The sequence below is a fragment of the Vicia villosa genome, unplaced genomic scaffold (assembly GCF_029867415.1).
Source record: "Vicia villosa cultivar HV-30 ecotype Madison, WI unplaced genomic scaffold, Vvil1.0 ctg.000663F_1_1, whole genome shotgun sequence".
In the NCBI taxonomy this organism is placed as follows: Eukaryota; Viridiplantae; Streptophyta; class Magnoliopsida; order Fabales; family Fabaceae; genus Vicia; species Vicia villosa.
The window spans coordinates 423,613-437,745 of record NW_026705295.1 but is presented as its reverse complement, the minus strand read 5'-3'; the positions used below and the strand labels follow the sequence as shown (position 1 = coordinate 437,745).

The 14,133-nt window shown below is 37.1% G+C and overlaps 1 protein-coding gene across 1 annotated transcript; it reads right to left on the bottom strand.

Moving 5' to 3' along the window:
• Positions 1–1,197: 1,197 nt before the first annotated feature.
• LOC131630232 (oxysterol-binding protein-related protein 3A-like) lies at positions 1,198–5,147 on the bottom strand. Its single transcript, XM_058901015.1, has 10 exons — positions 4,801–5,147; positions 4,345–4,444; positions 3,549–3,665; positions 3,353–3,425; positions 3,129–3,247; positions 2,805–2,926; positions 2,476–2,652; positions 2,116–2,260; positions 1,693–1,871; positions 1,198–1,599 (listed from the first exon to the last, which is right to left on the bottom strand). Exons 1-10 carry the CDS (start codon positions 4,905–4,907, stop codon positions 1,356–1,358), a joined length of 1,383 nt encoding a protein of 460 aa, XP_058756998.1. The 5' UTR covers positions 4,908–5,147; the 3' UTR covers positions 1,198–1,355.
• Positions 5,148–14,133: the final 8,986 nt, after the last annotated feature.

Genomic DNA, 14,133 nt, shown 5'->3' with positions numbered 1-14,133 from the left:
TGAAAATACTTATTGAAAGCAAGTTTGAATGTAATTCATATGGATATATGGTCAGAGTTTTAAGTTTTCTTTGGAGATCGTACCAAGGCATAAGAAATTGTCATGACACGCCTTTTCATCATAAGGAGATTTACTTTCAACCTTGCAATATGATGTATATGTTTGTCTAGTTGGCCTTTCAAAGCACTCCTTGGAGACAGTAGGATTATACATATTGAATAAGGTCGGTGTGCACATATTGGCTTCTTTAAGAGACTGTTGAGTTGCATAAAGGCTTGGTAGGTATACCACACAATAGACTTTTGACAAACGATCTAACCACAATAAACACTTTTATGGTTGAGTTGTATTTTATCACATCAAAAGGAACAAAATAAGCTGCAACTTAAGATAAAGTTCCTTCATTTCATCCCTCATTACTTGCATTAATCTTGTGTTTGAGCGGAAAAAATATGCGCTTTTTTCTGGATATACGTATTCGAACTCACCTACCATAATTTCATATGTGTATTTTTGAAATCTTTTGTTACTTGTTCTTAAACATTTTCTTATTTTGGTTCTTATCAGATATGATGCACCAAGATATGTTTGTTCTTAAACAGTTTCTTATTTTGGTTCTTATCAGATATGATGCACCAAGATATGTTTCTCAAAGTTGTTGTGTGTAATGATGTAAAACAGGATGTAGCAAAGGATAATGTTAAACCAGATGAAGTGAAGCATGATGTTAAATCAGATGAAGTGAATGATGATGTTAAACTGATTCTCGTCGAGATAGATGTTGGTCAATGTTTCATAAATAAACAAATGTTTCCTGCTTGCGAACATGATGACACCGAAACAAAAAAAATGTGATTGTCCAAAAAGGAATCTCCAAAAACATGGGACGTATTTGACATTTTACCAAGAGTCTTGGAGAAAAGAATAAGGGTGCAAAGAAAAATCCTCATTTTGAGAAGGTGGTTAGAAATTTGATATTCATAAGCTTGTAATTTTATTATATCATAAAATAACTCAGTGAAGAGCAATTCCTTTAACTCGGGGGTGAACTTTAAAAAAAACATTGGACCACACCAACATTTGAAAATGACTATAACCTTAAGTTTAAAATTACATTAGAACTTGAACCAAAAAAACATCAGAAAACGTTAAAAAGAAAATGTCACAAGAAGCAAGGAGGAATAGCTTCAGAATAGATTGAACTAACATGGCTAATATTGATTAATCAAATGCTACAACATAATACAACCCAAAAAAAAAAAAAAAAACAGATAAAATCTCAAGTGTTCAAATAATAGATACATTACAAACTTATAATACCAAAATGACAGTTAAGAAAAACTCCCCGAGAATGTTTATTCAGCCACCAAATTATCAAATTGCCAAGGATTGAATTCTGGTCTACTATCAGGCTCCTCAATGCAATCAGAACTATCTATAGCGGCGCGATGTTCCGTATATTTACCATTGTATTGGTAGACTTCCAATTCACCCCAAGGTGTAGGTGTTACTTCCTCTGTTAAATCAAACCATCTAGGAATGAACTTCTGGTTCTTCGCCTCTCGGTTTCTCTTCTCGGCTCTTTGTCTCTCCTCCAAACTGAAAAGTAAGTAGACAAAATGTAAGAGAACAATCAACACTAACCCTGTTGTGATCTTTGGTTCCTAGAGAAGGTGCACAGTAGTTAGTTACCTGCTCTTTTCATTGCCCGACACCGATAGGTCACCTTTCTCAAGGGCCAATCTATCAGGACGAAGACGAGAATCAGATGCCAACAACTTCTTGGGAGCAGTGTCAAAGCTGTTAAGCTTGTGTGCAAAATAGGTGTATTGGAATTTGTCCTTTTTAGGGATCTCGGCAACTTTCCAAACCTGCAGAATGGAACACAACTTGATTTAAAATTGCAAGAGTTTCCGGAAAGAAAGAAGAAATCAAAGAACATGTGACACAATACATCATCTCCTGAAAATTGTACAATTCCTTTAAATCGTACAATTTTACTACAATTTCATGAACAATTGTAACAGCATAATCTAAAGAACAAAGAGCGTGATATTAAACGAGATCACATCATCTTTATGGGCATAACACTGAAGAGAGAGTTGAACTACTAACCTCTTTCAACTCAGTTCCAGGAAGTGGCTCTCCTTCTGGGTCACAAACTTGATAACTCAAAGATTCATTCCATTTTCCAGTTATTAGAATTTTTGGCTCTTCAGCTGCATTATACACATATCCGTCCACTTCATATCGACCGGCTCTGCAAAAGGTCAATGCCTTTATAGTTGGATATTATATATATAAATGCAGCACTAAAGAAGTTTTGAATTTAATAGTTTACACATATGAAGTGAAAATCGTAACTGGAAGACGAATAAGCAAAATGTTCACATTATTACATAAGACAAATATAATAACAATCATTTCTATCATTTCAAGCAAGAAAATGCATGAACATTGAATCGCGTAGCATACCCGAACCAGCCACATGGTTGAAAATACAGCACGACTTTATCCCCTGTAGTCAGATTTGTCAGGACCATCTCCCCGGGTGAATCAATCCAAGTTCGTCCAAAAATCAAGTTGCTAACTTTTGTAGGTGGAGGCACCAAATCAAGGGTCACACCATCTCTTTTTAGAGTAACTCGTGTCCTGCATTCAGGTAAGTAAAAGCGCGTTACATATGCATTATGCATACAATACAACAACTTGAAAAATACTTGCTATGGAATGATGTGTGCAGTGATTTTTCGGTATTTTATCTTTATTATTTTTAATAAACATAAAGGCAGAATAAGTATTACCTTCCAACAGGATATACATCAACCGAGTTGCCAAGAAATTTAGTTTTCAATTTTGATGTCACATCGTAAGTGAAATGTTCATTTTCAGCATGTCCGGCACTCATTGGAGGATGATGACTGACCTGAAGCAATTTGGTTTTATAAGTCAACAACACAAGTAAGAATCATACTTAATATAGGAGAACTACAATATAACTGCAAAAACTGCGCATATTCCAGAGGCCGTGGAAAAAAATAAATGACAAAGAGAGGAATGTAAACTTTTGCGGAATCAGCATTTTATTTGAAGAACTGGAATAGAAATAAACAGGACGTTAAACGCACCTGCTCTGCTATAAATGACATGCCACCATGGTTAGCCATTTCATAAGTCTCACCAAGAATTGGATTGAACGGCTTCCATGTTCTTTGATAGGCGTAGTATACAGATATAAAGAATGATGCTGCAAAAACCATCTATAAGGTCATATTCCATGCAATGTATGCACAATTATGTTTCTGTGTGCGCGTGCATATGCAAGTGAGAGAAACTATGAAATGATACTCACAGGCATACACAAGTCTCATGTATGGATCATCAGTCTCATCCGCCATATCTAATAGGTAAGAGTACTCCATAAGCTGTGAAATTAAAGAACCAATGAGTTTCTGCATTCTAAATATAAAACCCTTTCTAAAATAGTTTGTACAAATGCAAATAGCACAAAACATATGTAGCAAAGTACATTTTATGATAAAACAGACCTCGGCCATTTTTTGTATCATCGTCATTGGCTCAAAAATGATAACTGGAAGTGTCACCATTGATGTGATATCAGAGCCAACATACTTTTGCATCATTTTCCAGTAACTATCCCGTTCCTGTAATGAAAAAAATAACACTTCAAGGATAAACTCACAATACGCTATTTAGTACAAAGTGTTGTTAAATACGGTATTTAGCAGAATTTAAGCAAATTGTTATTTTCCTAGATCCGCAATTCAGAGCACTGTTTAACATGCCAAGCAGATGTTTCAATATGCATATTCCCATCTTTAGTTACAAAAATGGAAACCAATAATTTGTGTCTATGATAAAATATAGATTGCTTCTAAAGTAAAATAAAACCTGCCTCCAAAATTGATTCTACTTGAAGTTAGAATTTGTAGCTTTTGAGTTTAAATGTGACTTTTACATCGAAGTTGACTGTTCAACTCATTTCTAGATAAATTTATCCAAACATAAATCACTTTACTTTCAACTGCGTTTAAGCTAGAATCAATTTTATAGAAACAATTCATTCAAAGTCAATTTTTTTCACCACAGAACCAAACACACACTATTTGTTTGTTTACACACTTAGTTGCCCATTACGCGTGTTTGCCTCAATAACAAAGCATAATTGACATAACTCTTAGAAGCTACAAAAGAGAGCTTCTCCAGTGATGTGAAAATTTTCCGCCGCAAAACCAAACAGTTATGTAGCTATCCAACACTTACGTGCATACTTACATTCAATCTGTGTAAGTGGTTCATAGGTGATCAGTAGTAGTACTATACCTCCTCTTTCCATCGTCCCTTTTTCGCTTCCTCTTCAGCATCTTCCGTTCCTCCTTCTGGATTAACAACTTCCAATCCCTCAAGCTCAATTCCAGTAGGACTAAAAAATCAACATCACAACAAATAATCAAAAAAATAAATCTCATCAGCTCATAAATCAAATCAAACCAACCAAACTAAGAAATAAACCAAATTATTCCAATTTGCAAACAACAAATCCGTCTATAGTAAAACCTCAAAACACAAAATCACAAAATAGCAAAACTAAATCATAAACCTAGTAACTGTGAAACATCCATAACCTAACACATACCAACACGTCTAAAAACCCAATTTTGAAAGATCATCATCAAAAACAAGAATCGCTACAGGGTAAAACGATGATATCAAGGAAATTCCCCACACATAAAAATTGAAAACTGGTAAATTGAACAAGTTTGAAATTATGATTGGTACCCGTTAACAGATTTGGACACGACAGAGCCAAAATTGGACAAACTTGAAGCAATAGAAGCAAAGAAACCACCACCAGTACTGGAGGAAGTGGTTTGTTTGGGATCCATTGGTGGCGTGGGAGTGAAACAAAACCCTAGAAAAATTTGATTACGGAAACCCAATTGAGAAAATAGAGAAAATAGAAGCTTTTTGATGATGAATTTTGTGTTGCGAATTTGGATCTAAAGTTAACGATCCAAACGGGTATTAAAAAATGGGGTAATAATTAAGGATAAGAATAATGAAAATATTAAATTATTTATAGGGTGAAAGAAACAGCGAATTTTTGGTGGCGGTTTTCGAATTTGAAAAGTATTAGGATAGTTATTGGTTGAGTTGATTATTGTGACTAAACAAAAGACGTTAGAAAAATCAAAAGGGGTGGGGTTTGAAGGTGACGCGCTTGGTGGGGAGTGTGGGGTGTGTTTTGGGTTTGGAGAATCCAAATTGGCGGCTTTTGGAAGGAACAACGAAGTATTGCTGTTATGATCTCTGAAAAAGAAGAAGCAAGTATTGCTGTTATGGTGTTGGAATGACGAGGAAATCACTTCCTTGCTTATGATTGTGTTATGTCAATCATCATCCATCAATATAAGAAAAATAGATGCAGATAAAAAAAAAAATTTCTTTGCCAACCTCCCTACCTTCTAGTCCACCTTTGGTGAAAACCCCATACTACCCCTGACTTCGGAAATGCATTTCCGAAAATGCAAGAAAAATGTGTTTTCGGAGATGTATCTCCGAAAACGCTTTTTTTCTTGAAAAAATTGTCTTATTTCGGAAGTTCATTTCCGAAAACAGTATTTCGGAAGTTCATTTCCGAAATGCTGCGCGTTATGCAGATTTATCAAAACACTCCCCCTCCCCCATTCATTTACCCTAACTCAAATCAAAAACAAGCAAAGGCGAAAATTTGTGCAAACACACTTCCAAGGCTGCATCAAGGCTCCAATCACATTGCTATACAACATTCAAAAGCCCACAAATCACTCAATTTGTAAGTTTTAAATTTGTTAGATTCATTATTCAAATGCATGTTATTTAGGGTTTCAATTGCATAAATGATATATGGACTGGTTGTTAGTAGTATTTAGGTTGTTTAGAAGCTTTTTGAATTGGTTTTATGTTTGATTTTGGGGTCTGCCATGGAACAGAAAACTCCATCGCAGGGATGTTTCGGAAGTTCATTTCCGAAAACACCTCCATCCCAGTTTTCGGAAATGAACTTCCGAATTGTATCAGAAGTTCAAATTTTTTAGTTTTTTATTTTGTCTCGCATATTAATCGATTTCAATTGTTTACTGGAACATGTCAGACAACCAACCAGCACGCATCAGACAGGGTAGGGAGACCCAGACTGCGTCGGCTAGAGAGGGTAGGGAGTGTCCGTTTTAATTTGCAAGTACTTTATTTTTAACGCCTTTGTTTATTGTGCCTGTTTCTTTGAAGTTTGTGTGCATGCGTTCTGACTTCTTTGACGGCGTGTCGCTGGTTTCCAACGTCTTTGTTCTTTAATGACTTGTCTGTTTCCCAAGCGTTTTTGTCCCCTTTCTTCTTTTATAAAAGGAGGTCTCATGGACCTTTCTTTCTTCATTTTTACGCAGGAATGGGTGGCGCTAAGGGAAGAAAGGGTTCTTCAACCTCGTGCTCTCGCGGAGTGAAGGAGGTGAAGGAGAAGAAGAAGGTTTTGAATGGTTCTGCTTCTCGTCCCCTGGGGGTCCATGGCTTGGACGTGCAGGCTCAGTCTTCAGGCGTGAGAGTCATGATCAACGCTGATGGTTCTGAGACTGAGTGGGATGAGGATTGGTATAATTATCTTCATTCGGAGGAGTTCGCTCGTCGGGCAGAATAACGTGTTTTTGTTTTGTTTGATGTGTATTTTGTAACGCTCATCGGGCAAAATAACGTGTTTTTGTTTTGTTTGACGTGTTTTGTTTTGTTTTGTTTTGTTTTGATTTCGGATTGTATCTTTCGCACAGTGTTTTTGGATTGGATTTATCATCTTAGTATTTTCAGTTTATCTGTTGCTTATTTTTATTTGGCGTTTGTGTTTAATTAAAATGCGAGACAGTTTAAGAAAAAACATTAAAAAAAATCACAGTTTCTGCATAATTCGGAAGTTCATTTCCGAATTCACCCCCATGAGGTGTTTTCGGAAGTTCATCTCCGAAGACACCCCCCATGAGGTGTTTTCGGAGATGCACTTCCGAATTGTGGAAATTTTTTTTTAAAAAAAAGCGCTTCGGAAGTTCATTTCCGAAGCAGGGGTATTTTGGGATTTTTTTGGTGAGAACATGTCATGGCTTTGTCTTAGAAAAAATATTTTGTTAGATTGATGGGGTAGATGTTGTATATAAGTTATCACTGAACTCGATTCTTAAATTAAGACTTTTTGGTGTATTTTAACAATTGCTATTCTAGTTAAGGTTAAGGGGTTAAAGGGTCCAAACTTCGAGCATGTAGATCACTACTCTGTATTGGAACTAAAAATTGGTGAAAAATTGATGATGACCAATGTGAAAAAGTTATTACTATAGTGGTGATTGTTTTTCGATGATCGAATAGGATACCTGCAAAAAGGTCAACTATAATATTCTCAAGTCAGTACATGAATGAGGTGAAACTTTACAATTATGCATGAAAGTGTCTTTGTGTGTGACTCGGCGTAATACTTATATAAGAAAGACATATAAACTACATATGGATTTTCAAGCATGGAGTGCATCCAGGTAAAAGTTATCTAGGGAGATCAGGAAATCGCAAAAATGTGTTATGTAGAGAGCCTCGAGCGGAAAAAAAGGGATCGCATTCTAGGCGCAAACACTAAGAAAGTGGGCTTAGGAATAAAGCCACCAAGAGAAACTTGTAAATGTGGGTAGGCTCCCCCTTAAGTAAGCGAGGAGACCAAAAATTAAAAGCCCATAATGAATGACCTCTGGCTCCACTTTCCCTAATGTCATTTTTTGCTTTCTTTATCGTCGTTTAGTCATTTTGTTGTTAATTTTGATAGGCGAGTACTAAATCTTTGTCGTTTGTAAAGACATGTTGTTTTATGAATGAATCCATGACCTCAAACTTCCCCATGTGGCGAACTTTCCTTGTCGCTCCAAGGGTAAGGTATTTATGGTCATATCTCGCAATCACCATGGGCTCATTCGTCTAGGCCAAGAGAAAGAAAAGGCGACATTAGCCTCCAACACTACGAGAGAACCTTCTTGCCCCTTCATGTAGGCGAGCTTGTCTCTCTAATATTTGTAGTGGTTGGAGTGGGGCATTAAAAGGGCCCTTCCCGGGAGACTATCTAAAGACACCCAGCCGCCTTTCACATATTTAGTAGAATAAAATGAGAAAAAACTCCAACACTAGAACAAATCTCCAAATCTTTACAAACCATCTCAAAATCCCTAATAAAATCCCAACTGTTACGGAACAGTTGGGAGGCGCAACATTGAGAACCTTTAGAACCTCTACAACAAAAGGGAAAAAGGGGAGGAGAACCCTCATATACTTGATGAAAGAGAGTTAGAAGTAAAAATCAGGGAAGGAGGATCAAAAGAGACTGGAACGATCACCTTCTCCGACGGTGAACAAGCCTCCGAGATAACCATCTCTTCATCTTCGGAGGAAGAATCCCCTACTTCTATTTAGAAAAAGATGATCAGTTTGTAAAAAAATATAGTAAGGCTCAATGTCCTTGGCGTCCTTAGGCAAGACAGAGAAGGACCATTAATTTTTTGTTCTTAGGAAATAGAAAAATAAAAAGAAATCACCACCATCGCTGCAATCGTCAAAATGGATTATTGTAATCCTCAAATCCCACATCTCTATGCTAACCTAGCCCGTATTTTGTGTTAGAACAAGAATTGTTCTGATCAATTATCTTAGTTTTGATGATAACAATAATATGAATTTTGCTTAAGATAATATGGTACTCTAATCCAATGCAATTTCCTTTTCAGGAAATATATAAAGAGTATGCATAATTCAGCGCTCAGAAGCTTTGTCTCAAGGGTTCAGCATGCAACATCAGAACATGGTCTGGCAAGACATCAGAAGATGGTCGAAGCAGAATCAGAACATGGGTCTATGGAAGCATCAGAAGAACAAGAGAACAGAAGCACTGAAGTTCTGATGGTATCACGCTCAGAAGCACTTCAAGGTCAGAAGATCAGAAGATGCTATGCACCAAGCTGTTTGACTCTGATGATATTCAAACGTCGTATTCACAAACATCAGATCAGAAGGAAGTACAAGTGGCAAGCTACGCTGACTGACAAAAGGAACGTTAAAAGCTACTAAAGGCTACGTCAGTAGACACAGCGTGAACAAGGCTCGAGGTAGTTGACAAAAGCGTATAACATTAAATGCGATGTTGTACGGAACACGCAAAGCATTAAATGCACTCAACGGTCATCTTCTCCAACGCCTATAAATATGAAGTTCTGATGAGAAGCAAGGTTAACGATTCTGCACCAAAACAACTCATATTAAACTTGCTGAAACGCTGTTCAAATTCAAAGCTCAGAATCTTCATCTTCATCAAAGCTCACTACATTGCTGTTGTAATATATTAGTGAGATTAAGCTTAAACGTTAAGAGAAATATCACAGTTTGTGATTATCGCTTTTAAGAAGCAATTGTAATACTCTTAGAATTGATTACATTAAGTTGTAAGGAACTAGAGTGATCGTGTGGATCAGAATACTCTAGGAAGTCTTAGAGGTTATCTAAGCAGGTTGTAACTAGAGTGATCGTGTGGATCAGTAGACTCTAGAAAAGTCTTAGAGGGTATCTAAGCAGTTGTTCCTGGAGTGATCAGTGTGTGATCAGAAGACTCTGGAAGACTTAGTTGCTGACTAAGTGGAGAACCATTGTAATCCGTGCGATTAGTGGATTAAATCCTCAGTTGAGGTAAATCATCTCTGCGGGGGTGGACTGGAGTAGTTTAGTTAACAACGAACCAGGATAAAAATAACTGTGCAATTTATTTTTATCTGTCAAGTTTTTAAAGCTACACTTATTCAAACCCCCCCTTTCTAAGTGTTTTTCTATCCTTCAATTGGCATCAGAGCGCCGGTTCTAAGGTGCAAGCACTTAACCGTGTTTAGAAAAGATTCAGGAAGAGAAAAACGCTTCAGTAAAAGATGGTTGATGAAAGTGAAAAGTCTACACCTGCATCTACATCTGGCTCTGCTGAGCAATACAACGGTAACAATGGTTATACTAGACCGCCGGTATTTGATGGTGAAAACTTTGAATACTGGAAAGATAAACTGGAAAGTTACTTTCTTGGTCTAGATGGTGATCTATGGGATCTTCTGATGGATGGTTACAAACATCCAGTGAATGCCAGAGGCGTAAAGCTGACAAGGCAAGAAATGAATGATGATCAGAAAAAGCTTTTCAGGAATCATCATAAATGCAGAACTGTTTTGCTGAATGCTATCTCTCATGCTGAGTATGAGAAGATATCTAACAGGGAAACGGCCTATGACATATATGAGTCCTTGAAAATGACTCATGAAGGAAATGCTCAAGTCAAGGAGACTAAAGCTCTAGCTTTAATCCAGAAGTATGAAGCCTTCAAGATGGAGGATGATGAAGACATTGAAAAGATGTTTTCAAGATTTCAAACTCTTACTGCTGGATTGAGAGTTCTTGACAAGGGATACACCAAGGCTGATCACGTAAAGAAGATCATCAGAAGCTTACCCAGAAGATGGGGTCCTATGGTGACTGCATTCAAGATTGCAAAGAATCTGAATGAAGTTTCTCTGGAAGAGCTTATCAGTGCCTTGAGAAGCCATGAAATAGAGCTGGACGCAAATGAGCCTCAAAAGAAAGGTAAGTCTATTGCATTAAAATCCAATATCAAGAAATGCACTAACGCTTTTCAGGCTAGAGAAGAAGATCCTGAAGAATCAGAATCTGAAGAAGAAGATGAACTGTCTTTGATCTCCAGAAGGCTAAATCAACTCTGGAAGACCAAGCAAAGGAAGTTCAGAGGCTTCAGAAGTTCAAAGAAAATTGAACGTGGAGAATCTTCTGATGACAAAAGATTTGACAAGAAGAAGGTCATGTGCTATGAATGCAATGAGCCTGGACACTTCAAGAATGAATGTCCAAATCTTCAGAAGGAAAATCCCAAGAAGAAGTTTCATAAGAAGAAAGGTCTTATGGCAACCTGGGATGAGTCAGAAGATGATTCAGACTCTGAAGATGAGCAGGCTAACTGTGCGCTGATGGCGACAGAAGATGACGGATCAGAATCTACATCAGAATCAGATTCTGAAGAGGTATTTTCTGAACTTACTAGAGATGAGTTAGTTTCCAGTCTAACTGAACTTCTGGAACTCAAGTCTCAGATCAGTCTCAAATACAAAAAGCTGAAAAAGCTATTTGAATTTGAAACAAAGAAGCTTGAGTTGGAGAATTCTGAATTAAAAGAAAAACTTTTAAAATTATCCAATAATATTGGATCTCCTTCTGATTCAGAAAAATCCACTCCTAGTCTAAACCATATTCTGAAAGAATATGATTTAAGTTTCAGGAAGTTCTTATCTAGAAGTATTGGCAGAAGTCAGCTAGCTTCTATGATATATGCTGTGTCTGGAAACAAAAGAGTCGGCATTGGTTTTGAGGGTGAAACCCCATACAAACTTGAACCTGTTGATGAAATGAAATTCACATACAAGCCATTGTATGATCAGTTCAAGTATGGCCACTCCCATGATATTAGGCACACTTCACATGCTCAAAGTTTTCACATAACACACACCAAAAAGCATGTGACACAACCTAGGAAATATCATGAAACTCACATTAAAAATTATCATGTTGTTCCTCCTATTGCTTACAATGTTAAACCCAAGTTCAATCAGAACTTGAGAAAATCTAACAAGAAAGGACCCAAGAAAATGTGGGTACCTAAGGATAAGATTATTCCTATTGCAGATATCCTTGACTGCAAAAGGGACAAAGCACAACATGTCATGGTACCTGGACTCTGGATGCTCACGACACATGACAGGAAGAAGGTCTATGTTCCAAGACCTGGTGCTTAAGTCTGGAGGAGAAGTCAAGTTTGGAGGAGATCAGAAGGGCAAGATAATTGGCTCTGGAACTATAAAGTCTGGTAACTCTCCTTCCATTTCTAATGTACTTCTTGTAGAAGGATTAACACATAACCTCTTATCTATTAGTCAATTGAGTGACAATGGTTATGATATAATCTTTAATCAAGAGTCTTGCAAGGCTGTAAATCAGAAGGATGGCTCAATCCTATTTACAGGCAAGAGGAAGAACAACATTTATAAGACAGATCTGCAAGATCTTATGAGTCAGAAGGTGACTTGTCTTATGTCTGTTTCTGAAGAGCAGTGGGTCTGGCACAGAAGATTAGGTCATGCTAGTTTGAGAAAGATTTCTCAGATTAACAAACTGGATCTGGTCAGAGGACTCCCTAATCTGAAATTCAAATCAGATGCTCTTTGTGAAGCATGTCAGAAGGGCAAGTTCTCCAAACCTGCATTCAAGTCCAAGAATGTTGTTTCTACCTCAAGGCCATTAGAACTCTTGCACATTGATCTGTTTGGCCCAGTCAAAACAGCATCTGTCAGAGGGAAGAAATATGGATTAGTCATCGTAGATGATTATAGCCGCTGGACGTGGGTAAAATTCTTGAAACACAAGGATGAGACTCATTCAGTGTTCTTTGATTTCTGCATTCAGATTCAATCTGAAAAAGAGTGTAAAATCATAAAGGTTAGAAGTGATCATGGTGGTGAATTTGAGAACAGATCCTTTGAAGAATTCTTCAAAGAAAATGGTATTGCCCATGATTTCTCTTGTCCTAGAACTCCACAGCAAAATGGAGTTGTAGAACGAAAGAATAGGACTCTGCAAGAAATGGCCAGAACCATGATCAATGAAACCAATATGGCTAAGCATTTCTGGGCAGAAGCAATAAACACTGCATGCTATATTCAGAATAGAATCTCTATCAGACCTATTCTAAATAAGACTCCTTATGAATTGTGGAAGAATAGAAAGCCCAACATTTCATATTTCCATCCTTTTGGATGTGTATGCTTTATTCTGAACACTAAAGATCATCTTGGTAAGTTTGATTCCAAAGCACAAAAATGTTTCCTTCTTGGATATTCTGAACGCTCAAAAGGCTACAGAGTATACAATACTGAAACATTGATTGTAGAAGAATCAATCAATATCAGGTTTGATGATAAGCTTGGTTCTGAAAAACCAAAGCAGTTTGATAATTTTGCAGATTGGGATATTGATATATCAGAAGTTGTTGAGCCAAGAAGCAACGCATCAGAAGCAGAGCTTCTCAGAAGCAAAGAATCTGAAGATCAAGTATCAGCCTCTCTGGAGAATCTAAGCATTTCTGAAGAACCATCTGTCAGAAGATCATCCAGACTCATTTCTGGTCATTCAGAAGATGTCATTCTTGGAAAGAAGGATGATCCAATCAGAACAAGAGCATTCCTTAAGAACAATGCAGATTGTCAATTAGGTCTTGTATCTTTGATCGAGCCAACTTCTGTTGATCATGCTCTAGAAGATCCAGACTGGATAATTGCTATGCAAGAAGAACTGAATCAGTTTACAAGGAATGGTGTTTGGGATCTTGTTCCTAGACCAGATGGATTCAATATAATAGGTACAAAATGGGTCTTCAGAAACAAGCCAAAAATGAGAAGATGAGAAATTCTTATGTATGGGTATCTGCTGAAATGACATTTTTTTTTAAGAAGTTCTGATTGAAATCAATTAGAATTGTGATTCAGTTATTACTAACGTTTCATTGTCTAAGTTGATTCAGAATCTCTTTAAAAGCAAAACAGCTGTAACTGGCTATCCAGATGGTAAACACGTGTTCACTATTCCTGGACAAGCGTGCGTGCAGTTGAGGGGACGTCTACTTAGGTAACTGTGCAAATCACATCTTTTGTCATTATTATCTCTCCTCACGTCACGTAACATTAAATGCTTTTCATCATTTACTCTCTTTCAGTTTTCTTTTTATATTCTTCAAACGTTTCTTTTCCCTCTCATATTTCTCTCTCTCTGCATTCAGTTTCTTTTTCGTCTCTCTTTCTTTTCATATCATAAACCCTAGCAGTTTCCAATATCTGCAACTTCATCATGAATCCATCGTCAAGCTCTGGGAATCAAGATAATGATCGGAAACAAAAGAGAAAGGCAACTGTCGAACCAGAAACCAAACCAAAAAGAGTAAGGATCACTCCCTTCTCAAAGACCTCCACCACC

Excerpts from the sequence above, each read along its gene's own strand:
- LOC131630232 (XM_058901015.1), bottom strand. The coding sequence starts at position 4,907 with ATGGATCCCAAACAAACCACTTCCTCCAGTACTGGTGGTGGTTTCTTT. Across the intron at positions 4,445-4,800 it reads GTGTCCAAATCTGTTAACGG|TCCTACTGGAATTGAGCTTG; the intron begins GTACCAATCATA and ends TTGATTTTTTAG. Across the intron at positions 1,600-1,692 it reads TCGGGCAATGAAAAGAGCAG|TTTGGAGGAGAGACAAAGAG; the intron begins GTAACTAACTAC and ends CTTACTTTTCAG.